We start from the raw sequence: 26,859 nt of genomic DNA on the forward strand, positions 1-26,859 counted from the left end.
CTTTTCCCAGTAAGTTCACTCTATCCAGGCCCAGCTGCTCCAGGACTCCAGGTGGCCATGGTTGTAGACTGAATTGCATCCTCCCAAACTGAAATGTTGAAGTCCTAATCCCCGGGACCTCAGAATGTGCCTGTACTGGGAGATAGGGCCTTTAAATAGGTGATTATATTCAAGCAGGGATGTTACAGTGGGACTGATCCAGTCTGGCTGGGACCCTTATGAGGAGAGATGATTAGGACAACACCCCGAGAGGCATCGAGGGCATGTATGCCTGAGGGGCGACTGTGTGAACGGGCGGTAAGAGGGCAGCTGTCCACCAGCCAAGGAGAGAAGCCTCAGAGGGAACCGATCCTGGCGGTGCCTTGATCTTAGACTCCAGGCTCCAAAACCGTGAGAAAATAGATTTCTGTTGTTTAAGCCATTCAGACTATAGCATTTCATGATGGCAGCCCTAGCAAACTGACAGAGTCATGCTTATGAGAAACTTACAATGCTAACTAGAGTCCCCGTTGAGCCAGGAGGCCTTAACTGATAGTCATAATCTTCCTCCTCTACTCTCCATTCTATTTGTCCTACTTCTCAGCCCTTCTGCTGGCCCAAGTGGCAGGTTGGTCACCTGAATGGATGGAACTCGTTGTTGATCCCTGTTGCTGACAGGCCATACATTGAGTGATATTGATTGTGACAGCCTTGGTGTCCCCAATCTTTAAACCTTGCTTCTTCTAGGTCCCTGACTAAACTATTAAGTCATTTGCCTCAGCCTATGACACTATAAATATCTGTCCACTTCTCTCTTTTCTCAAAGGGGATGACCAAGCGTGCAGCCTGCAGCTCTGCGCGCTGGGAGGATTTCCTCTCCTTCCTGCCTTCCTGCATCACTCCAAGCGGGGCTGTAGTGGAACAGCATCCGTTTTGAGCTTGTAGCAACATACTGAGCCGACCTGTCCATGAACAGAGCTCAGGGCTTTTCCCTCCTCCATCAGCTGGTCACAGCGGATGCCTCACTGGTGTGAGCTGAGATAGAAGTGTTGGTGCAACACTGGGTGGCGCCATGGGCCACGTGGGCGGTCCCGGCCACCTATTCGTGCAGCTCACTTATGCCCACCGGGCCTTCTTGAGCCCAAATTAGATGTGCCACTTCTCCCTGAGGATGGATTGTTGTCAGTCCTGCCTGACCTCTGACTCGGAGAATAACAGTACCTAATGCATGATGGGAAGTTCTGGCCACATAGTCACTTGAGTGAGGCCTATGGCTGTGTGCCTCTTCTCTACCAGAGCCCAGGAACATGTCCAGAGCTGTTTTTCTAATAGTGTGCTGTTCTCTGCTGAAGATGGCATGGCCTCCCTCCAGAACTTTAGCGCTCTTCTCTGTGACTCACTCATTGGGGTTGGTCAGAAAATCCACAATGGCATCTTCATCTAGCACAGGTACTTCTAGTACCATGAAGTCTGCCCGGTCACATGGCTCAAGTGGCAGTGCTGCTTGGACTTCAGCCTGGAGCTGCTGCACAGCCATGTATTACTCTGCCCTCCCGCCCCCCCGCCCCACCCCTTAAATCTAGCCCAGAAGAGATGCTCAGTAAATATTCCCCTCTGGGTAGGGAGAGGATGGAGTACAGGGTGAGAGTGATAAATGCAAATGCTTGCAGAGTGAGGTTACCAGAAAAAACACAGGAAGCTCATTTAAATTTGAATTTTAGATAAAAGATGAACAATTTTTTTTAGTTTTAGTATATGCCATGCAATATTTGGGAATACTTACATTAAAAATCATTCATTATTTATCTGAAATTCAGACTTAACTGGTGTCTTGAATTTTTATTGGTAAATCTGGCAACCCCATTTTAGGGGCCAAGCATTTAATAACGTAAGATGACTTGATGTGATGAGGGTGGGGAAAATGGTGAAAGCATTTATAATTAGCACCCAGTTGGAGAATAATCAGCATTTAAAGAAATTTAAAGTAAAAATGGAATGCTCATGAATTTGTAACCCCTGGCAAAAAGCTTGAGCTCTAGTTTGACTTCCAGAATTTGAAGTCAATCCTGGATCCACTGCTCACAAGTTGTACGACCTTGAGCCTTAGCATTCTCATGTTCATGAGTATTAAATAGAATCCTGCATTTAAAGGACTGAGCAAGGTACTGGTCCTATCATTAATGCTAAATAAATGTTAATCTTCAAGCTGACTGCTGGGTTGCTATGCAATAGTTCCCTCTAGTGGTCATAGGGCATATATGCAAGTGCTGGTGCAAGGCTAGGATCCTGCAGGTCTTGGCTCAGGGTATCTGGTAGCCAGGCTAGTCAGGCACTGGAGGACCAGTCTGTAAACTCCCTACATTCCAGTCATTCACATACTACCTTTACAATTTATACCACATACCAGCCACATAAACTATTTACTAATTCTCCTTTATTCTCTTTTAAACTGTGTCACTATCTTTGAAGAAATCTATTATAATAGGAAATGTTACAATTTTCAGTTAAAAGCCCAGCATCAACTTTCAGAAATAGAAATTAACCACAAGTAGATACAAGTGAAACAAAAAAGTGTTCACTTTTCCAGGATATTGTAGTGAAAAGAATAACTGGAGGATCTCTCTCTATTCCCCCCCCCCCCGCCGATGATGAAATGAGGCTCAAATAATTTGCTTCAGAAACTGTTCCAGGAAATAGTTGGCATGAGTGATGATAACAGCTATGTTTCTTGAAACCTCACTACATGCCAGGCACTGTGATAGGCCCATGTTTTACATGCATTAGCTGATTTAATCTCCACAAACTCCCTCTGGGATGTGGGTTTTTGCAGACAAGGAAACTGGGGCTCAGAGTGTCTGGCCAGGGGAATGTGAAGGAAGTGATGTATGCATGCTACTTTTCAGCCTGGCCCTTAGTAATGTCCTGCCCATTTGCCAGTCCTCACTGCACTGTCTTGGTGACCATGGAGGTCATGCATTTCAGATGGTGTAGCTCCAAAATGGAGCATGGAGTAAATGTGTGAATCATGAATCCAACTTTATAGTGTTAGGCCACTGGGGTTTCAGGGCTCTTTTGTTACTGCAGCACAGATTTGCTCTGTTCTGACTAATACTGTGGCAATTTATATTACATTTTGAAAAAGGTAAGCAAATTCTGAGACATTACTATTCCGGATAATTATTAGAAGAAGGTAGCAGGTGGTAGAGAAACAGTTGAGGTGTGATGATGCGTTCAGGTCAAGACTTGGGAACGAAGAAGGAGTCTGAGACACAGTATACTCAGAATGTTGTGAGTAAAGAGGGTTGGGGGGCGCACAAGAGAGGTCAAACAAGTCAAGTGGTTGAAGTTTGAAATTAATGATTGAGCAGAGACGTGAAGCATGTTGTAAGGGCAAGAACTCAAGCACTTTTCCTCCTTTCCACTGGCTGCCATTTGAGATAGGTGTAGCTCTGAATGGCTACATTCATTGTTCAGAACTTGCAGTTCTGAACTCTGTGACTGTCCTCCCATGATGCCCTGTTGGTTGGTGGCAATAGTGTGTGCAGACAGTGGTGGGTCTGGACATGATGACAGATGTTTGGCAGGGGTTGAGAAATGTCACCCTGAACCTGCTCACTTTCACAAGGTCAGTGGGGTCTCCTAAAGAACAAGGGACAAGATTTCTGTGAAATCTGAGGAGTTTCAGTCCTTGGTTTGTCCTTTTGCCATTCTGTGGCCGTGTGCAAGTTGTTCACAGATATCCCAAGGCTCAGTGCTCTCATGTTTGGAGTGACAGAGTTGGGCTTGTCCTAGAAGGACCTCAAATAATGATAACATATTTATTTTTTATTTGAAGGGACAATCTTCACCATTTTGGTTAGCCCTGTTTTTCCTTCTTGCATTCAGTTTTTTCATAAATCTTATCTGTGTTAACAGTCTCGATATCCTTGGTCCCTTTTTCTTAGTTCCTTTAAATCTGTCTTCTTCCTCCCAAACTTGGACTCTCACCCAAGGCATCAATAATCTTTTCAGATGCAACTCCAGTGACTCTTCTCTGTCCCTACTTTTCCCAAGCCTTTCAGCAATGAACACTTTGGCCCAGGTGGTCCTTCCTCCTACACTTCCTTTTTGTTATCTTTATCATCCTCTTGCTGTGAGAACAGACAGGAGGCCAGTATGACTGGTTGCAAGGAAGCGAAGAGGAGTGCTAGACGACTTGTGCATCCCCAGCTTCCAGGACTCTCTCTTGGGGTCTCCCAGGCACTTCTGTGCAGTATGGCCCCGGCTAAAGGCATTATCTTCCTGCTAGAACCAACTTATCCTCCCACATTTCCAGTTACCTGTGGGCTCCCCAACCTGAGACATGGACAGGAGCTTCACCAGCTCCCTCACCACACCTGTCCAGGTCCACCCCCTGAACATCTCTCAAACTGCCATTTTTACTTTTTGTGTGGTAACCTTGTGTGTCACCATCATCTCTGCCTGGGGTGCCACATCTACCCCTAACATGCTGTCTACCTGTTCTAAGGGCCCAGAGCAGTCACTCTGAAATCCACATTCATCTGAACATCTCCTGGTCCTGCTAAAGACCATTATGATCTCGGATGTAAGGTCCACACTCTGTTCTGTGGCTCCAACCACCCAGACTGGGATGCTTTCCAACCAATGAGCACTCAAGTGATGCTGAAGAATGATAAAGCCCTGTGTGCAGACAAGAGCAATTTTATTTGGCGAGGAACTATGGAATGTAACACACACCTGGTGGGAAAGGAAGGGAAGCAGTTTCCTTGGAGAGAAGACTGCTGTTGGCCCCGAACAGTGGTTGTGTCATTGTGCAGGACATGGGCAGCATTCTGTGAATCGTCTGAGGCTGAACAGGGAATGGATTGAGCAGCAGGAAGTGGTTCTGCTATAAGAAGACCTCAATCAGAATGGGGACTGGAGGCCACTGACTCTTGTTTGTACTGGCCCATCATCAAACCCTCCAGAGAGAGGGCAGGAGGCTGAGATCCTAGGGCTAGGGGTCTTGTTTCAGCTACCAAGGGAACCCAGGCCTGAGGTCAGGGGGCTCCTTGTGCGTGTGTTTGGTGTGTATCTGTGTATCCATAGACACTTGTGTGCAGTGAATTTGCATGTATGTGCACAAGTATAAGTGTGCTGGTGTGAGAGTGTGTGTCTCTGTACATCTGAGTGACCATGTGTTTGGGTGTGTATGTGCATGCATCCACAACCATGTGTGTTTCTGTTTGTGACTGTGTTGCAGTGCTGCCTGCGTTCTCAACTACCGTCAGAATTTCTGTGAACTTTTCTGAGCACATCTGTCCTTGTCACTATGGCACTCGGCTCTCTCTTTGGATGTTACTGTCACAAGCCCTCTGCTGCCCTCACCCAGGGGAAGAACAGTAGCCCCCAAAGTCCTGGGGAGCTGGGAAGAGCACTCACTAGCTCAGGAGAGGCCAGGTCCCTTCCTGGAAGGTTTACAAGTTGATGGTAATACTCTCCCCAGGGATCAGTGTGTCTGGAAAATGAAAAAAACCACCACCACAGACCTGAGTCATGGTCTCAGTGTGAAGGTGTCTGGGATATCCCACATTCCTCCCGAGGCCTGGGACCAGGGAATGGCAACTCTGGAGGTCTGACCAAGCTCAGGCAAGGCTTTGCAGGGGCAATGCCTCCTTCCACCAACCAGCCCAGCTCTCCTCAGTGTCAGGGCTGATGGGGGAAACAGGGTCTATATCTCAACACTATCTGGATAAATCAAGGCAAAAAGAAACCCAAAAGGGAGAGATTTGAGGCTGGAGGGGTCTATCTGACCCATGGTGTGCAGGGACAGAGCTCCTTGGGGGCAAGCATTGCTCCAGCAGAGGGGGAGAGAGGGCTTGGAAGCAGGTACTTACTGACAATGCTTTGCACTAAGGACACATCCAACTGGCTGAGAAGTCTATTGACCAGAGAGCACACCTGAACCAGGGGCAGATAGTGAAGTTAGATAAAGTGGCACTTGGAGAGAGACCCTGGGGGCAACATCTATTTAGAATGGATTCTCCAGGGGAGTTTTCTACCATTTCTTTGTGTCTGAGAATATTTGTTCCTAAGCATTCCCACAGATAAATGCTCACACTTCCATTGGGCAGAAGGAGAAACTGAAGGCATGTATGTGGAGCATCTAATCACAGTGAGCCAGTGTTCACTCTGTGACATGACATCTGTTTCTAATAGGGTGGACTGCTCTGGGAGGGGTGCATTTCTGGTCAGATGAGGCACCCAAGCAAAGGCTGGAATCATGCTTCTCTGCAGCCAAAGTTGGGGTGGACTGGGGGCTTCTCTGGGTAGGGCCTATCCATTTCATCTGTGGTATGGGACACACTCAGGGCCTGGCCCAGAGCAATAACCAATCAGTATGTTGAAGGATGGTAAGAAGAAACATGGAAAGATGGATCAATAGACAGACAGACATAGATAGAATTTACTTATCAAACTGAAAGCTCAGAATAGCTCATCCCAGGGGCCTCTTTCAGCCTGAGAAGCTCTAAGATGCAAGGGCTAGGGGCCCTCACTTCAACGCACTTACCGAAATCAGCAGCATCTTAGGAAGGTCTTTAGTCAAGGTATTGGTGAGGTTATTAATAAACTGTTCAATGAAGATGGTTTGAGTTCTGAAAGAGAAAAGCCATGGGCAGTGCAGAGGCCTGGTGTCAGTATGAAGAAGGCTTCAGAGGGGCCAGAGGGGCCACTAGGCCTATCACAGTCTCAGCATTAAGCAACTGAAACTGGGCCTTATTCACATTCTTATGAAAGCAAACACCAAAGTGCCTATCCAAAGGTAGTAATATCCTACACAGCAATGCACACAGTGGGACATGTAGAATAAACACATAGTTCCAGTACACAGTAGGTATTCAATGAAATTTTGCAGAATCCATAAATGGATGAGCAGTGCTCAGTGTGTAGTAGCCATGAGGATTCAATGAGATGATACATATGAGCACAATATATGTGTTCAGTAGATGTTAATCATGATGGGGATGAATTCTGCATATTGTGCATGACCAGTCTTGTGACAGGTAACTGAAATAAGTAAGCCAGAGAGGCTCCATAGCTCTTTTACCCCTTACTAAGACAAAGCACATTCACATCTATTATGTAAGTGGGGTTATTGATCAATAGCCCCAATGCAGCTGCATATTACAGTTTGGGGAAGTACTGCCCAAGCTCATGCAGGAAGCCCTCTACCTCTCCCCATGTCCTCTAGTAGATGGGGCTTGAATTCAGACTTCTTGTTCACTGATCCAGCATAAAATTGGTCAGCCCATCTTAAGAAGGGATAAGTCATTATTTATCCATCCATTCATCCATCCATCCATCCATCCATCCATCCATCCATCCATCCATCTTCCCTCTTGCCCATCAATCTTCCCATCTGTTTGTCCTCCCACCCTTCTATCCTCCCACTCATCCATTCTGCCATTCTTCTATCTTTCCAACTATCTATCCATCATCCCATTCTGTTGTCTCTGGGAAGGTGAAGTCAACCTTCTGGCCTTACCCAGTAGGCAGGGAGATTTCCAGATTGACAGGGGATTGAGAGCAGTCATGAAGGACCAAGTGGACTCCATCCTCATCTTTCTTAGGAATGAGTTCTATAGTGGCATTTAGCTTCACAGACAGCGTTAACTGACGTAGTTTGCTCATGGGCCTGCAGAGGAGAAAGTGGCCCCACCACATTCCAAGAAGAGGAGGAATGCCAGCCTCACCTGGCTCCATCTTGCCTGTAGATGTACACATCTCATTTCCCAGTAGGGGAAACCAAGACTCGAAGAGGTCGAGTGAGTTTCCCAAGTGACTCCAGGTCACTGAACATAGCAGCAAATAAACTGAACTTGGAGGCTCATGTCTGTTAGGCTCAAATGCCTCCTTTTCGGCTGCCCATGGTCATCAGGGTCTCCTTTGGTGAGCCACCCTCCCACCTTCCCTTGGGGCCACTTACGATGGCAATTTGATGTCGAGGCTCAGAGGGATGTTGAGGAAGAGGCTGTGACCATCCTCACTTGACACAAGGCCAATTTCCAGAAGTTTGGGTTTAGTGATCTCTATACTGCCCAGGAGATAAAGGAAAAAACATTAGCTTTTCTAGCCCCAAAACTATAAACCACATTTAACCCAATCTTACCTATTCTAGAGGTAGAGCTACCCATGCAGTGGGATGGGGGAGACAGAAGGGGAGTCTTGCAGCAAAAACCACTTGGGTTCTGAGTTGCATCAGTTTTCCCCAACCTCTGCACTGGGCCATATCCTGACATACCCATGGCCCTCTTTTCAACTTGGGTCTGCAAGGTGTTCCAGGATAGAGACTGAATTGTATTTACATTCTGTCTGGATTGTGTTTGCATTTTCTATGCCAGTTCAGAGCCTTACAAAAAGAGAGGCTGCTACATTATTGGTTGACTTTATGGATCGATGAGCAGGTGAGTAGATGAATATGTGAGTGGGTGCATGGAAGAGTACGTGTTTAGATGGAAGGAAGGATGGACAAATGAATGGTTGGATGGGTAAGTGGATGAGTAGATGATGTATGGGCAAGTGGAGTAAGTCTGTAACAAACATATATGGGTAGAAATTACTCATGACTTTCAATGGCAGGTTAATCACCAATGTTTGTCATGGAGATGGGGAGAAACGAGAAGTCAGGGAAAATGGAAGTAAGCCTCTTCTCTGAGCCAGCCATTGCGGAAGGTGATTATACCTTTTCTAGTTCTCCTAACAGTTTTTCTCTGTGGGTGCCATAGTCTATTTTATAGATAGAGAAACTGAGTGACACTGAGAAAGCCAAAGAGGACTTGAGTGCCTGGTCTCATATCACACAGCAAGTACATGGTACATTTGAAAACCAAACTCAAGACTATGTCTGTTTTCAAGTCAGGGGCAAGCACCTCGGTGGGTAGGAATCTTGGCTTTGATCCAGCCCTACCAAGGACCCAGGCTTTGCCAGCTCCCTATGTTAAGCTTTCCATCATATCTTCTTGCTTAGCGAGCTCACAGACGTCTCATGGGAAACACCATATTAGATCGTTCCGTGGACATCACTTTGACAATGTAATCAAGGAAAGTGTTTTACACTTTCTTGGTTACATCAAAGTTCTGTGTTCCAAGGGATTCTGCAGGTGAGAACAAAATCCCCACTGTGTAGTGGAAAAACCTTGACTTTGGAATTATGTAAACTAGAATTAGATCCCTCCCTCTGCATCACTCTAGTTGTATGAGCACAGGCACATTTCTGTGCTTCAGTTTCTCCATCTGCAAAGTGGGCATTATTAAGTTGACCTCAGGGTTGTTGTGAGGCTTACAGATGATACTGAGGACTCAGGATATGCTTTAGGACTGAGGACAATTGCTGGCTCAAGAGGACTGGTGTTCCCTGCCAGACTGCGAGCAAGGCCTCAGACTGAGTGCTGGGCTCATGTTCAGAGTACTCTTCTTCCTCCTTTAGGCTCCTGCCTAGGGCAAACCAATCTCCAGTGGGTGGCCTCTGGTGGGGACCAAGGCCCTGCTTTAGGGCTACTCACCCAGTGAGGTCGCTCAGAGGATTGACCACTTGCTGAAGCAGCTTGCCAATCAGGCCACCAGAATTATCTCCTATAGTTTTCGGGATGTTCACGAGTGGAAGGTTTTTGACATTATCCAACAGACCCCCAGAGAGCAGGCCATTCTTGACAGCTGGAGATGGGTATCGGGGTTCTCAGGGGTCAGAGCTGACAATTTCAGATCCTCAGCCCCCTTCCTCCATTCATCCCTGCCCCCTCCCCCCATTGGATGGTGGGGAACACACACCACACACACACCCCTGAAGGAGGTTGTCAGAGATTCTCATTTACCATCTGTCAAATTTCCAGCAAGATCTGTGGGAAGCAGAGCCAGGTCCACGGGCAAAGGCAGGGCCAGCAGCCCACAGAAGACAATGAGGCCCCCAATTTGAAACATCTTCTCTCCTTGGTGCCTGTGGACAGGATGACAGGCCCAATGTGACACGGAGAGCAGAAAGAAACTCATCCACCACCTGTCCCTGGCCCCTGGAACACCAGCGAGGGAATAGCAATAGCTAGCCCTACTGAGCATTCCTTCTGTGCAGGCATCAGGCTGAGCTCTCCAAACTGGGTAACTGATTTCATCTTAACCATACCCTAAGGCATGGCACTAATCGTCTGCATTGCTTAGGTGAGGAAATGGGGGTCTAGTGAGTTTAGGTAACTTCCTTCAAGATCACAAGTACACATGAGGACAGGATTTGAAGCCAGACCCAGAGGCTTCTGTCTAAATTAAGTGACCATCAGATTTACTCTCTAACTGGGCTTACTCACAGCGGTTTGGATCATTGCCCCTAGTGCCTGCTCTTTAGACAAAGGAAATGAAAAACTTAAACATGGTAGTGGCTGAGGAACTGAACTGCTTTGTCACCATCCCTGTTCAGTCGTTTGGTCCAGGCCCAGCCTGTGCATGTCACACTATCAGAGGTCATGTAGTTGTAGCCACCATCTCATCCGGACCAGTGTTGGGGGAATGCTGGGCCATTCAAAGTTTTCATTTCACAAGGAGAATCAGGGAACCAGAGAAGGGTAGTGATAGTCTCAAGGTCACACAGCAAATTGAACGGCAGCTCTATGGCAGAGCTGTGGTTGGATGTAGGTCTCTGAACCTGTCCCCACCCCACACACAAATACATAACACACACACACACACACACACACACACACACACACACACACACACACATATGCACACACACTCTTTTCTATGCCTTTCTCTTCTCCCTCAAAGCTGACCTAGATGAACTTCTGGGGAACCCCTGGCATATGGCGGCCTTTTTCACCAGTCTCCTGCAAGATATCACCAACCTCTTACAGGCTTATTTGGTAGCTGGCAGGGGTGTCCAAAGCTGGAGCTGGTACCTATATTTTGGAGATGCCTGGCTATTTGGAGCAATATTCCATCCACTGGCCTATTTGGCCAAAGCTCCATCATTGCTGTGGCCGACTGAAATTGAAAGGGCTTTTTGGTCCAGAGAGCCAGTTGCAGCCTCCCTGGGGCTTGGGCCTCTGAATCTCTTTTGGGAAACAGACCTTTTATGAATCCACTAGAAGTTAAGGACCCTAGTCCCAGAAAAACGCATCAAAATGTATAACACTGGGAAGGTTTTAGGAAGTTTTTGGATGGTGATCTGAATTCACAAAGGCAACCTCAAGTTGAAACTCGTGCTGTAGAGACTTTGACTTAAGGTATGAATGGCATGCCCACGAGAGAATTTCAGCAGTCACACCTGCAGCCACAAATTCCTTTTTCTACATTTTCTACATTTTCTACATTTCTGCATTCAAACCTTCCTGTATTGACATTACTGGTCTCGTGGGGAAGTGGAGTGCATGGCCATCCCATGCCTCAGAAAAAGGCCTCTTCCATTTAGAAGAGGCAGTTTAGGCCAGTTTCTTTTAGAAGACCCTCAATGAGTGATCCTAATACAGCCACCCAGGGCCCACCCCACAGTGAGGAGCCTGGCACCCTTGCCACCCAGGGCCTCATTGTGGGAGCATGACAGGCAGGTCTCACCTGGGCTTTTCAGAGGTCCTGGTAGCTGTCCTGCTCTTCTCTTACCTCTCCTGCTTGCTTCTGCTGAGGAGGCAGCCTCTTTTATAATGTGGGAATAAGGAAGCATGTAATCAGGTGATGGGTTTCTAGAAATCCAGAATTCTGCAATCTGGTGGTATCTTTCAGGGCTCTCCAAAGTAAATAATTGCCTATTGCATTAGTAGGTGGGACAGTTAAGCCTTTTGATTGACAAGCTGTAAAGAGAAAAACCTGAGATGGGGATGTTACTGAAAAGTTCACGGTTTCATGAGTGGGGCTGAGGCTGGGGACCTGTGTTCCAAGGTGGCCTGAGAGATTAAACTTGGAACCCGAGGAGAGGCAGCTAGCCAGAGCCCAGGAAGAGACCCCAGTCTCATATGTAGGCCCTTTTCCATTCCTGATCCAGTTCTTTTTCTCCAGGTAGAGGTCTCTTGTTCCTAAAGTGTCAAAAAGAGTCAAACTGCCTCTCATTTCCCTTTGTCTGGGGGCTATCCATTCTCACCAGAACCCTGGAAGGGAGGGGTTGCTGCTCCTCCTTCAAGGAGGGGGAAACTGAGGTCCAGTGGGGATAAGTTTCCAAAGACACAGAGAGGATCTGGCAGAGGCAGAACTCTCCTCACTGGATAATGATGATAATAAAAACAGTGTCAGCAGATAGCATGAGCCCTTGCTGTGTGTCAGGACCACACTGATTTCCACAGGCAGCATCTCACAGACCCTTACAGCCCTGTGGGAGGTGGGACTGAGTACTCCCACTTTACATGGGGAAACGGAGGCTTGGAGTGAGTTGATACGCCCAGAGTCACACAGGGGACATGGTGCTGAGGCATTCACCCTCCTGTCCTTTCCCCATGTCACTGGACTGTACATTCAGTGACTGCTGTGCTTTTCCATACCTTTGAGTTTCATGCTGTCGTGAAATTTCTTTTATATCCTGGGAAAGTCTTCCCAGGTTCCCAGGCCTGAGGGATACTGTGGCATCCTGGTTTCTACCTTTACCCTTTCTTCTTCCCTTCCCCAAATGAAAGTGACAAGGTATTTGTCCACACAGCTTGGGCCTGTGGAGTCTATTTCACAGATGAAAGAACTGAGGCATGGAGGGATAAAGGTCTTGGACCAGTGAGAGCAGGCTCTGCCCTGCAACACCTAACACCTTATAAGCTACAGAAAGAAAGTAGAAAGTGCACATTCATAGGACACCTACTATGTGCTGGGTACTCTCCATATTTGAATCTTGTCTTCCTCAGAAGTGGTTAGTATTGTTGTCCCTCAAATGTCAGGTAAGGAGACCAAGGTTCGGAGAGGGACTCTTCCCCGGGACACGCAACAAATGAGTACTTCAGTCAGAACTCGCCCCTGCGTCTCGTCACTCCTGTCACCAGTGAGACATGCTGCTTTCCCTCAGGCCTCCCCTGGAGCTTCTCCCTCTTCCTGTGAGAATCCTGCAAGGCCTCCAAGGTGCCGGGGCCGTGGCTTTGAACTCAGTTATCCATTCAAGCACTTGCTAGACTCTTCCCAGAGTTTGTAGGTTGTGAATCATCCTTGAAGGGGTCCCACATTTTGATATCTTGGCATAGCTCTTATGGGTTGGGTCAGGTTGCTACTATCTTTGAGGGGAAACTGAGGCAAATAAGTCAAGGTGTCACAGGGGGGCAAAGGTAATCAGGTTCTTGGTGATCGCAGATAAAGAATTGAACCAAACACACAGAGTTTATAGCAGAAAGGGAAAGAGCAGATTTATTAAGCGATAGTACACTCTGCAGACTATGAGAGCAGGCCAACTCAGAGCAGAGATTGACCTCAGGGGCTGGAGGGATTCTATTCTTGTAGGTGGATATTTCCTGGCTAGTTTTGGTAGGGTGTTACTGAGCACGTACAAGTAGTTTTATTACTTTAAAGCTACTGCTCATGTGGTCCCCCATGATTTTCCTTGATTGGCCACCAGGGAAGAGGGCCCCACAATGTTAATTTATTCTAATGCTATTATAATGAAGCGGGGGTCATGTAGCATCATCTGCGCAGGTGCATTCATGAGTCACCATGATTCAGTGCTTTTCTAGAAAGTAGGAACAACCCATCTTAGAACAGGGTCTCTGTCCTGTATCGATGTCCTTTGTCTTGGTCCTGGGGCACTTCCAGAGTTTGCTCCCTCCTATTTCCTGCCACAAAGGGACTGACTCAAGCTTGTATAGCCAGTTACTGGGCAGGTCACAGCCCTTGTTTTGAAGACAGGAGGCTGCATATGCATGATGGCAGAAAAGGGACGAATTTGGGCATGGATTGCCTGGTTCAAATCCTATGACCCTGGGCAAGCCACTCTAATCCCTGCACAGGGCTGCGTGGGATCAGGGCTGGAGAGCTGATAGAATTAGTTCATAAGCTCACATGTCTATTCAGTTTTCTTTCTAATGTATCTATAGTTTAGTTACCATTTCAAATGCCATTTTCTGGGTAGCAAAAAACCTCCCCACTCCCCCATGGAGTTTTATTTCTTTTCCAGGGGCTTCATTTGTGCCACAGCACGTAGATGAGGCCGCCCTGTCCCTGTTTTGACTAGAAATACAGAGACATCCACATGCCTTCTGGCCCCTGACTGCTGAGATGCTGTATGTCCGTCCCTCCTGTCCGGAAGGCCCCTTTGGATTTAGCATTCACTTCTTATTTCCTTGTTAGCCACCCCCAATGGTTCTGTAGTTTCTCCATTCCTTGGGCCTCAGGCAGGACCAAGGTGGGGGGGGGGGCTAGGCTACCCTAACCATCTGCCTGGGCCACCTAGACTCTAGTTAACCTTCTTTCCCTGGAGTCTTGTCATCTGTCCTGGTTCTGGAAGGAAACACGGGCATGGGTGCCTTCTGCTCTTGAATCCTGCTCGTCAACTTCAGGTACCTGTTGTCCCACGACAAGTTTTGCCCGGGGAGTAGCCTTGGCACAAGATGCTTTCCAGAACCCACTGAACTATGTTCTCTTCAGTTTCTCCTGGGCTCTCATACTCCACCAGCGCAGTGTGGGGAATTTTCTAGTCTTGGGGCAGGAAATCCTCCTTCAATTTATTATATATGTGCTATTCCTGACGTCTCCTATGCCCTGAGTTTTGAAACTGAAAAACTCAGGTTAAAAAAAAATTAACCCACAGTAAAATTGGCTTTTTATCCTTTGGTGTGTGGGTCTATACATTTTAATGCCCATATAGTTTGATGTCACCACCACAATAATCAGGATTTAGAACATTCCATCACCCCCCAAACAGCCTCAGGCAGCCCTTTTAGAGAGAGTCACACCCACCCACCCACTGGTGAGCACCCATCTGTTCTCTGTCACTACTGTTTGTCAAAGATATGGGTGCTGGAAACTTCTGCTTATGCTGAAGTTGCCCCTCATTGAAGCCAAAGGTGCTGCCTGTTCCATTATTCCAAGCAGGGCAAGGGCATCAGGAAGTGTGGAAGGTCACACTGTTGACATTTCCAGACCGTGCTTTCCATTCTGGTGATGTCAATGCCTTCCCAGTACTTTCTGAAAAACCGCAGGTGGTACCCTTTTCCTCCCACATATCTGATTGTAGTTGGGAGCCTTTATTTTTATGAATCAAGAGATCCATTGTTAAAGGGCAGAATTACTCTCCAGAACCCGGGAGTGGGACATTGGTCCTGTTCCCTGGAGTAAGATCAGGTGGTAGCTGAGTGTGAGGGGGATCTTCAGATGGCCTTGGGATCCCCATTTGAGGGGCAGAGGACAAAAAGTGTTCACGGATCCCTTAGAGCTGGGTGCCCTAACTTTGATGAGAAAATACGTTTTTGCTTCAGGCAAATTCCACTTACCTTAGAGATTAATCTTCCTCCTACATTTACAGTTAATAATAATAAAAGCTTTTTGTGGGACACTAGAGCATTATCCCATTTCTAACAACCCTGCAGGGACACTGAGGCTCAGGGAGGACAGTCAGCTGCCCAGGATCACCTCAGCTAGGAAGAAGTGAATTTAGAGTGTCATCCAGGGCTGTCTGACTTTAGTGCTCATAACTTCTGAAGCAAGTTTGTGTCACAGAGTGTTCAGTTCAGAAAGTTCCTGAGAAATCACGCAGCCCTTAGTTCCAAACCAGGCTCAGCCGATGACTCTGGGTAAGATGCTTCTCCTCTTCCAGCCTCAGTTCCCTCACCTGCAAATAGGAGCTGACGGCACCTGCCTCCTGGGGCTGTGGAGAGGGTTAAATGGGAAAACAAATGTAGCACACAGCCCAATACCCAGCAGAGTCAGAACTCTGATTGGAGGGCATGCAGTCCTGGGGTACAGACAGGCAGGGCCTGGAGCAAGCAAGCTCCTGACCATTTGGGGCTGAGTTTCTGCTTAAATTACCCCCCACCCCAGACCCCAGTCTCATAACAGAGGTCTATCATGCACCAAGCTCTTCTAGGAGACAGCGCAATGAGTCCATGGCTCTGTGAACCTTAAAATGAAAACAACACAAGAAACCCGAGGAGGCCCCTTGAGGAAGGAGGTCCCAATGCCACCCCTGGAGGGGTCAGGAGGAGGGCAGACAAAACCTGCCTTCACCAAAGGACCAGGCAACCTCGTGGGAGGACGGGGCCCAGCCCTCCTATATTCGCTCTTTGAATCATGAGCAGGAAGAACCCCACAGCCTCAAGGCTGTCAAGGGGAGTCATCTGTGTGAACATGGGCACATAGGGTTGCAAATCCCTGCTGCAGCATTTTGGATTAGGGAGTCTGAAAGATGGGGACTTGAGTTTCTCTTGCCCTATTCTCACCTGTGAGACATTGAAACTTTCTTATTTGACCTTCTCAATCCAGCTGTGCCCACATGTCATCATTTCCTCCTTAGTGTGTTTGTGTGTGTGTGTGTGTGGCAGGTGTGGTGTTGGAAGGAAGGGAGGGAAGACTAGAGGGGGAATTCACAGTGGTCAAGAGTATGGGCTCCACAGTCTGGCTGCCTGAGAGCTGTCAACTTGGTCATTTCATTGCTGTGTGACCTCAGACAAGTGGCTTTCTCTCTCTGCGCCTCCGTGTCCTTATGGGTAAAGTAGGATAGCATTTCATGGGGTTTCTGTGGGGATCTGAGGGGATTTCTGAATGTGGGCTTCTGGCGCCAAGCTTGGCACATGCCAAAGGCTTAATATGTGTGTGCTACTGCTATTATATGTGTGTGTTATTTCCCCTTGATTTCTCAGTAGGCTTTCCCTCCCCTCAGGTGGAGGAGGGTAGAAATTCCTATTTAAGAATTGAATAGTCATTAATTAAATAATTAACAATGAAGTAAATGACATTTACTAAGCATACCTTATGGACTTAGCATATGCTAAACATATTGTAAGTGGCTTATCACGTACTCTGACAAACATCCTGCATGGTAAATATGTTTATTTAAAATTTTTTTGTTAAAGTATAGCCTATATAAGAGAAATGCACTGAGGTGAATAGTTCAATGAATTGTTGCAAAGTGACAATTGTCACAAACTGAACATCCTCCCCACAATCCTCACCCAGATCCAGAAACAACATCGCCTCACTTGAGCCCCTCCCAGTCGCTAACCCACTCCCCAGGGATAACTATACGACTGCTAATGGCATAGACTAGTTTGCGGTTTTGAGGTTCATATAAATGGGAGATGCAACATGAGCTCTTTTGTGTCTGGCGTTATCAGGTGTGTGAGATGCAGCTACGTGGCCATGTGCAGCCGTAGGTCATTTTGATTACCGTAGAACATTCTGCTGGGTGACTATCCCACAAGATCTGGTTATGCATTCTTTTGATGGGCATTTAGGGAATTTTTACTTTGGAGCCATTATGACCACTGCTGCTATAAGCGATCTTGTGCATGTCTTGTGGTGCCCACGTGCACGTGTTTCTCTTGCACATAGACCTGGGAGTGGAATTGCTATGTCACATGTTGCACTTGTAGGTGACGCTACCATCCAGTTTTATAACACAGTGGTACAACTTCCCTCCCACCAGCAGTGTGAAAACTCCTGTTGCTCCACATCCTGTAAGCTCTCTATCCGCATTTTGCAAGTGAGGAAGACGAAAAGGTGAAGTGCCTTGTCCCAAACACAGCTAGTGAGTCCTAGGACCAGGATTTGTTCATTCATTTAACCTCAGATATTGGTGGAGCTTGCAGTCTATGCCAGCCCTATGCTGGGACTGTGGGGGTCATCGAGCACCCTGATATACATGGTCCATGCCGTTATGGAACTTCTCGCTGGGCTGAATTGAATCTGAACTCAGATCTGTTTGATGCCAATGTTTATGCTTTTCTGCTCAGCCACCCTTTCTCTGCACTCCCTTGGAGCTCAGCAAAGTGCTTGGCACCTAGTAGGTGCTCAGTAAATATGGGTTAAATGAATGATGGATTGGGAAATCTCAATAGGAACCTCCCTGCATTGATGAACACATCTGCGGATGGGCTTCTGGCTGCAAAATACTGGAAAGAATGCTTTCTCTGGTATTTCTGAGCTAATGAACAAACCCAGGTATATTTATTCTCAGGATGAGCCTTCATCAGGCCTTTACTTCTGGAGCCCAAGCTCAGGGCCCAGGCAGGGGGTCCTCTGTACCCTTCAGAGCTACAGTTTACTATGGGGGAGGACAGGATATCCACATGCTCTGTGGTAAAGGATTTCCGGGCAGTGGAAGCCCTGCTCTAAGGGAGACTTAAGGTCCTAAGATGTGGAATTAATCTCCTTCCGATCATCAATAGGAAGCTGAACGCTCAAACCTGACATGGGGTGGCCTGGACTCACAGGTTGAGATCATGAGCAGCAGTCTGTTCTGTAAGAAGAAGAGCTGGTCACCAGCTTGTCTGCCCCTCCAACGCTCAAGTCCGCAGTGAAGGACACTCTCACCCACCCAGACTGCCTGAGGGCCCCTGCCCAGAGCATTCCCATTACAACTGTTTCCAAATGATAGCTAATGATTTGCTTCCTATTGTCTCCCATTTACTAGACTGAGAGCTCCATGAGGGTGGGGACCGTATCTGTTTATCTGCAACTGGAGTAGGTAGTCTCAGGTTTGGGGTGGGGCCAGTGGATTGAGTGGAACAGCTACAACCTCTGGGAGTGTGGAGGTTTAGGTGATTTGGTAGGGTCCTGCCTGCTTGTAGGAGTGCCTCCTGCTGTCCTAACTTTCTTGGGGGACAGTAATGTGGTCTCCTCTAAGTGTTCTCAGAGCATGTGGAGACATGCCGCCCTCAGCGGGCCTCACTGGGAGCCTTGCTGGGACCCCCACTCAGGGCACCTCTCCCAGTCGTTTGCCCATCCTGAGTCCTCCTTGGATAAATGCAGACACTCACCCATGAGGTGTTTCAACAGTTTCACATCCAGCTGCCTGAGGATTTCTCTGATCAGAGGACATACCTGGACCACCAGCACAGAGAGGAGGGTCGGATCAGGGACTGGGAAGAGAAAACTACAGGGCCTGTGGTTGGAAGCTTGATTCTCTTAGATTTCCACATGGGATCCTGGCAAGAGTGGCTTAGCTTCCTGTACTGAGGGCCAATTCCATGCTAGGTGCCCTGAACAGCACTTCCATGTTTATCTCCCTGAACCCTCATGCCATCTTTAGGAAATAGGGTCTGTGATGATTCCCATGCTGCAGAGAGGGAATCTGAGGCTCAGGGAGACTAAGTCATTTGACCAAGGACACACAGTTAGTGGGTGGCAAAACTGAACATTTTAATTGAGATCTTTCAGGTTCTAAAGCCCAAGATTTGAAACTCTTTGCCTAACTGCTAATATATACTTCCTAGTCGTCAGACTGAAGGATGCCCAAGGTGAAAATACTTTTCTCAAACTTACCTGATCTTCTATCAGGCGTGGGATAACTTTTTCCAGATTTTGTCTAAAATTGTGGAGAAAATGTTTCATCTTTGATGAGATATCTCTAGAAAGAGAGGTATATGTACAGAACAGATAAATACAGGCAAAATAATACTACGTGCTATGTATCGAATACACCTTATCCAGTCATTCAATCTGCAGCCTATATAAGAGGCATCATTGTCCACAACAGTCAAAGGGACAATTTGGAGAGGTGATGTGACTTGTCCAAGGTCACACAGTAAGTGTTGATTAGATTGGAACCAGGTCAGCAGAGCTCCAGAGTCCTCAGTCTTTCCCCTGCACTGTCCTCTCCATGAAAGTTTGGCATGATCTAGGAGCTCAGTGACCGTCTGATGAATAAATAAATGGGCAGTCACTGAGAACTTTGTTGCTTTCAGCATTCTGGAATTACAGAGAGAAATCAGACATAAATCTTGCCCTCAAGGGACTCATAGTCTATTGAGGTTGACAGACTTGGTCAGCCAGTATATAGATCTCCATTTAGCTCTGTTTTTTTTTTCCATCTTGTTCACTACTGTTGAGGAGGAGCTTTAGAGAAGAAGGGAAGGGCATCCCAACAGAAGGATCCACAGGTGCAAAGATATGGTGGTATGAAAATGCCTAGTGTGTTGATGGAGAGGCGGGTCCTTCAGAGACACTACAGGGCAAAGGGCTGGAGGACAGGGTAGGTGGGACAGGGGAGTGGACAAGTAGGGCCTTAAGTGACATCCAGGAGTTTGATCTTCATTGAGAGGACATTGGAGAACCATTGAAGGTTTGGGGCAGGGGCTGAGGGACATGATCAGATTCCTGTGCTAGAAAGTTAATTCTGCTGCAGGAGGAGAATGGAGTGAAGGAGGTGAGGTATAGTCAAGGAAAGCTGGAGGAAGCTCCTGCAATGGTCCAGGAAGTGGACCGTGAGCTGGGACAGTGAAGGATGGAGAGAAGGATGAAGAGACAGGAGCAAGTGGGAGCTACCAGGAAGTCACTGATGGGAGCTGGTGAAGATGGGCTGCAGGGAGCGAGGAGGAGGAAGAGGCTGGTTTCTTTTTGGGAAGGTGGCATGGCCATCATCGGGAGGGGACACAGGAGAAGGCACAGATCCTGGGGGAAGGGTATGATCTGTTTGGAGTTCATCCAGGAGCTGGTAGAGACTTATGGCCACAGATAGGGCGAGTCAGGAAGGGGCCCAGCCCTGGGGAGGGGCAGCTGGGACCTTACTCTGTTAGGACTGTTGTGTAGACACTGCTGGGCTCCACGTGGCAATTGCCTATCACCAGATCCCTCCGGCCAAACTCGTCTTTCTCCAGCCAGAACTCCACAGCGACGTTCATGCATGCGTGTGTCTTTGCAATCTTGTTATTGAAGGGCTTCCTGGGGAATGAGAGAGGAGAGGAGAAGAGGAAAGGGCAGGAGACAGAGAAAGAGTAGGAGGTGGATGCAGCCAACAGGAAGAGTGGCTGTTTGTGTGGGTGGCACTGTCCACACTCTGAGTCCTTTCAACAAACCAGCCCAGTGGGGCTCTGTGTTGCCTGCATGTTAAATCCTATAGTCAGTGATTAAAAAGAAAACTGCCATTAGCCAGAGTGGCTTCGGAAAATCCTCTTAATAGGGGCCTTTGGAAATTCAGAGGTTGAGAGTTTATCTTATTTTTAGTATTTTTGCTGTTGAGCTGTAGCCTCCCTTTCCTTGGGGGCAGTGAATATTAAAGGATGGTTAGAACAGAAGAAGGGAAGGGTGATGAGATACGGTGCTTTAAAAAAAATCAATGTAGTGAACTTATATAGGTTTAAATGAGCAAAGGGCCTGCCTCCGCTGACCAGTGATTGCCATCCACACAGTTCACTCAGAGACGTGAAGTGACTTGCCCAAGGTCACACAGCGAGTGAGTTTGGAAACCAAGATTTGAAACCAGGTTGGGGTCAGAAAGATCTGGGTTTGACAGGTTGCCAAATTCCTTCCCACCACCCAGCTCCCAGGTCCCCAGGGAGGAGGAGGAGGGTCTCTTAGGTCCCTCTTCTGTATGACTTACAGTTTCAAGTCAATGTCAAATTCAAGTGAGATTTTTGCTGAGAGCCACTCCTTATGGAAAGACATCTGGGTCCTGCCATGGTCCAGGTGAATGTTGGTGATGTTGGCACTACACAAAGAAGGAGCAGAGGTCCCACCAGGGAGAGAGGGACCTCAGCCATCAAGGCCATGGGCTGACAAACAAGGCTGGCCTGTCCATAAAAAGGGCCTGGCAGTGCATCTGAAGTCAGAGCCTTTTATGGATGCTCTGAGGGCAAGAGCCACCTGCAGGAGCCCTGGGCTGCAAGCTGTCCTGGGGGTACCCTAGTAGTTCCACGCTGTTATACTGGTTTGTGTAACCCACAGCCAACTGCAGGCCCAGACGATAGGCCTGTTCTCACACCAAGCCTCCCCGCTCAGTAGATGGCCTCACCACCTCCCCAGGTTGTCCAGGCACAGGCCCCAGGAGCTGTCTTTGATTCTCTCCATCCCTTATTTCCATATTCAAACCATTAGCAAGTCATGTTGCTGTCTTTGCTTGAAAAATATATCCTGAGCTTGGCCACTTCCCTCCACCTCAGTCACTTTTACCTGGTCCAGGTTAGCAGCACTTCCTGTCTGGAGATACTCTAGTTTCTCTGGGTTTCCTGCCATGATCTTGGCCTCTCTATAGACTGTTCTCCATGCAGCAGCTGAAGGGGCCTAACTCCCTTCTCACTCAACATTCTCCGCTGGTTTCTCACTGCTCTTAGAACAAAATCTGAACTCCACACCATGGCCCCTTAGACCTGCAGAGCCTGGCCTCTCCTGTCATCTGGCTCACCCAGCCACACAGGATTTTTTCTTTGTCTCGAACACACCGATTTCTTCCCTGGCTCAGGGCCTTTCCGCTCGCTGTTCCCCATATCCCTCATTGTCACTTGCTTCTTCATTCAGGTTTCTCCCTAAGGGTTACCTCTTTAGACAGGTCCTCCTGATCCGCCCCCTCGCTCTCACCCTTTACCTTGATAAATTTGTCTTCATGACATCTCCCTCCACCTGAAATTAGTCATTTACTTTTGAGGCCTCTCTCACCACTAGGATTAAGGTCCCCGAAGGTAGTGACCGTGTATCTTGGTTTCCCGCTCTATTCTCAGTACCCAGCCCAGGTCCTGGTACACAGTGGGCCCTCAATGAATATTTGTAACCATTGTTTAAGGAATGGAGGAAGGGCAGTGATGGTGGCGGCACCCATCAAGGAGAATCTTTCTGGTGAGATTGGAACTCATCAAAGTAGAGAGAATGAGGGATTCCAGTCAGGGAGGAGGGAGCTCCAGGGCACAGCAGGCTGGAATGATGCTGTAGGTGCTGTAGATGAGCAGCTTTGAGACTAGGAGGCTGGGGAGGCCTGCATCCATCAAGAGGAAGGAGTGAAAGTGGAGGCGAACAGTACAGGCCCAGTTCTGCAATGTTGACTGTAGCTTGGGATGGCTCTGCATCCACCATGAGCAGCAGAAAAAACTCCCCCAAATTCCCCAAAACTCCCAGCGGCAGGGACAATTATTATGCCCATTTCATTGAGGCTCAGAGAACTCAAATGCCTTGCCCAGAGTTACACAGCTATCAAGCAATAGAGTGGAGTTCAAATGTCTGACTCTAGTCCTGGGTTCCTTGGGCACCCCAGATGATCATCCAAGCTGTGCCTTGGCTGCCCAGGGTATAGATGAGGCCAGAGTGGTTCAGCAATTTCCCCAAGGCTGGTGGCAGAGCCAGGACCTAAATGCAGAAACGTTTACTCCCAAGCCTTCACTTTTAATTACCCTGCTATGCTGCCTCCACAAATACCCCTTGTATTTGTAGGTATAAATGGGTCCTCTCATTCATCCTTATATTGGGCCTCACCTCTCCTCCTTCCAATATTCCATCCTTCCCTCTTCCCAAGGCTTTGAACTTCCATTCCCCAGTTCTGCCCTCTAACCCAGGGCTCTGTAAAGAATCCCAGAGCTAGGGATGGGGTTCAGGGTCTCACCTGCCTTCTTTCTGCTCCTGGAGGCTCATGCCACCGCCGATTAGCCAGCCCACCATCCCTGGGGCCACTTGTCCGGAGGCATTCAGACTGTCCAGGAGGCAAATGGTCTGGATTCGGCCCTCTGCATTGTGCATGGTGAGGCCCTGGGTAATAACTGGAAATGGATAAGGGATCAGTGACATTGCACAATGTCACGGAAAAGGCAGGGGGTTTGGAGTCGGGGCCTAGGTTGCAGGCTGGTGCACCCACTTCTTGCAGAGAGATTGGTGCATATCGCCGCCCTGCTCCTAAACACTGAGATCCACATTCTTCTTCTGTGAAACTGCTCTGCAGGGTTGATGTGACATTTCTGCAGAGGATCTGGTGGGCCATAGCTGCTCAAAGGACATATTTGGTTGAAGGTTTACCCTGTGCTATATCTCTGTGTCTGGCACATAAAACCTAACATAAATGTAGATCACAATAAATATTGGCTGAAGATTAAAATAGGAGGGCGAGTAAAGAGGGAATAAATGTAAATGCTTTCATACCCTGCCTGGGATCAACTGCAGGACTGAGCGGAGCTAGCTCCCACCAGAAAAGAATGAATTCCAAAAGGAAAGGGCATTTGAAAAGCAATGGATGTATTAAAGTTCTGCCTCTCTTGGCTCTAGACTCTCTTGGCTCCAGACTCTCTTGCCCCAGGTGGGGGTCCAGCTCTGGCAAACTTCAGGGCTCACCACAGGCACTTATTTCACTGACTTCACCCTTTCTATGATCAGGGCCTGCCCTATGGGTTAGTGCAGACCCGCAGAAACCATTGTCACACCTAACCCTCCTTCCTCCAGGGCCAGCTCCCAGAGCCCTTTTCAGCACCTTGTGTTCCTGCTGCCTATAAACAAAAAGGTGTGTCTGCAGTCACAGATCTGCATTTAAACCTCAGCTCTCCTAGCTCCCTAATTCTGGATTTCTTCATCTGTGTAATAGGGGCAGTAATAATACCCACCTCATAGGGTTCTTGTGAGGAACATTGAGAACATTCATCTAAAGAATATTTATTGAGCATCTTCTGGGTGTCAGGCCCTGTACTGGGCACTAAAGACACAAACCAGTTTTCTGTCTCATAGGAGAGACATATATTAACCAGATTCAAAGATAGAGTGAAACTATAAGGACTCGTAGACGACAGTTTGGGAGAAATGTTAGCAATATTTAGACCTGATGAGGGACTAATGTCAAGAATAAATGAACATCTCCTTAAATCAAAAAGGATAAGTTAAAAAATGAACAAAAAATAAAAACAGGGAATTCAAAAAAGTCAAAATAGTTAACAAAATTATGATGAGATACTCAAACTTCCTACTAATTAGATGAAGTCAAGCTAAAACAATTAGATATCACTCACCTACACATCAGACTGGCAGATATTAGAAAGATAGTGTTATGTACTGAATTACATCCTCCTCCCCCCACCCTACCCCTTCAATTAATATATTGAAACCTAAACCTCCAGCATGGTTGTATTTGGAGGTAAGACCCTGAAGAAGGCAAGGAGGGTTAAATTCAGTCATTAGGGTGGGGCACTAATCCACTAGCACTGATGTCCTTACAAGATGAGAAAGTGGCACGAGTGTGTTCTCTCTCTGTGCACACACAGAGGAAAGGCCGTGTGAGGACACAGCAAGAAAGTGGCCATCTGCAGGCCAGGAAGAGAGGTTTCACCAGAAACCAGTCCTGTGGGCACCTTGATCTTGGACTTCCAGCCTCCAGTACTGTGAGAAAATGTCTGTTGTTTAAGACTCTTGGTCTGTGGTGTCTTACTATGGCAGCCTGAGTAGACTGGTACAGACAGATGGGTACTCTCCCATCTGTGGGGAAACAAGGGGGGACAGGTAAGCTCATTTATTACTGGGGGTATAGATTGACACAGACATTCTAGAGTGCAATCTGGCAGTTTTTAGTTAAATAGAGTTTGCATCTTCCCTGGGGCCCAGCTATCCACCTTCTGGGTATATCCCAGGGACAGTCTCCCACAGGTCCTCACAGGGACACAGATAAGGATGTTCATCTCAGAGCAGTTTATAATGGTGGGGAGTTAGAGACAACTCAGGTGTCCATCCTTTGGGAAATGACCAAGTGGAGGTGAAGTGGATGAATCTCATGGACTTCTATGCACCAGTCTGAAGCCACAGATGTCAACGGTGAAACCAGTCAAAAGCAATGAGACCTATGTGGCAACACCCTTCAAGCAAATCAAAGCACTGCATGTTTTACAGGGATCTGGGCATATTTAAACATGTGGATGCTGCAGTCCTTGCCAAGGAAGAGGGAATGGGAGTGAGAATAAGAGGTGAAAAGGAAAATAACATAAAATAAAATCAAAGGGGGGTCTTGCCATATTCATGATAATGATAATATGCTATGAATCAGTGTATGATCAAGCCAACCTCATTGTCTGTCCTCGAGTTATAAGAAAAAAGGAAAAGAGAGTATGTGACCAACCCAAGGTCATTCAGCAAGTTAGTGGTGAGGCCCAGATGATGCTTTCCCCACCCACCCTGTGACAGCTAGCAGAGCACAGGCTTAGCTTACTTCTCACCAGGGTGGATTTGCTGTTCGTGTGGGCCTTGGCCATGTCAGGCCAGGGCTGCTTGTGCAGTGCTGAGGACAAGGACAGCAAACGGAGGAGGACCAGGAGCCTCCAAAGTGGATGCATCTTGGTTTCTGGGACCTGCAAGTGTCAAGAAGGGTCAGGCGGCTACCGGAGTGGCCTCTGGGATGGGTGGAATCATGGTTTTCTGCTGGAAGATTACACCAGACTTAGCATCCAGAATGCTGTGGGGAGGTGTCCTGATGAGCTCTGGCAGCTGCTCACATGGTGATGGCGGCAAGCAGAATCCTGAGTGGAGGCCAGGGCTCCAGAAGGATGCCTTGTTGCTTGGAGACGCCCCAGTAGAGCCCACTGTTGGGTCATCCAGTAGGAATGCTCTTCCAGACCCTGCACAAGCTGGGTGTTGATGACTCTTCAGTGAATGAATAAATGAATGAATGAATGGGTGAGAATAGCTAATTCCAGACTTTCCAATTGGACTAGGACTTTCTTAAGGGCAAGGTCATCCTCAATGCCTACCACGATGATTGTTTGCCAGGAACTAAGTGCTAGTGAATGCTTGTTGAGTGACTAAATGACAATACGTGGAGGAATGCGGATGGCTAATCTCTGAATCTCTCATCAGATTATCAGTTTCTTGAAGGCAGGTGTGAGTCTAATTAATCCTCATGTTCCTGGTGCCTCCCATGTTACCACATGGTAGTTACTAATTAATTCTCTTTAAATAAAGTGAACAAATAAATGACTGAATAGCTGGCTGATGGTTTGTGAATAAAATTTACAGGAGGGGGACAGGAAGCCTTGAAGCCAAAGTATTAGGTTTACCTTGTTGCTCTGGGGTTGGGAGTTA

General features: G+C 47.6%; 1 protein-coding gene across 1 annotated transcript; it reads right to left on the reverse strand.

The window, feature by feature from the left end:
* Nucleotides 1-4,073: 4,073 nt before the first annotated feature.
* Nucleotides 4,074-26,114, reverse strand: LOC123815035 (BPI fold-containing family A member 3-like). Its single transcript, XM_045833197.1, has 10 exons — nt 25,991-26,114; nt 23,420-23,573; nt 21,434-21,541; nt 20,623-20,775; nt 19,378-19,462; nt 18,873-18,936; nt 9,522-9,672; nt 7,946-8,053; nt 6,530-6,614; nt 4,074-4,109 (listed from the first exon to the last, which is right to left on the reverse strand). Exons 1-10 carry the CDS (start codon nt 26,112-26,114, stop codon nt 4,074-4,076), a joined length of 1,068 nt encoding a protein of 355 aa, XP_045689153.1.
* Nucleotides 26,115-26,859: the final 745 nt, after the last annotated feature.

Source organism: Phyllostomus hastatus, unplaced genomic scaffold (assembly GCF_019186645.2).
Source record: "Phyllostomus hastatus isolate PE091 unplaced genomic scaffold, TTU_PhHast_1.1 phas_contig_17, whole genome shotgun sequence".
NCBI classification, from domain to species: domain Eukaryota; kingdom Metazoa; phylum Chordata; class Mammalia; order Chiroptera; family Phyllostomidae; genus Phyllostomus; species Phyllostomus hastatus.

Excerpts from the sequence above, each read along its gene's own strand:
- LOC123815035 (XM_045833197.1), bottom strand. The coding sequence starts at position 26,114 with ATGCATCCACTTTGGAGGCTCCTGGTCCTCCTCCGTTTGCTGTCCTTG. Across the intron at positions 19,463-20,622 it reads TACACAACAGTCCTAACAGA|AGATATCTCATCAAAGATGA; the intron begins GTAAGGTCCCAG and ends CTCTCTTTCTAG. Across the intron at positions 6,615-7,945 it reads CTCGACATCAAATTGCCATC|AACTCAAACCATCTTCATTG; the intron begins GTAAGTGGCCCC and ends TTTCTCTTTCAG.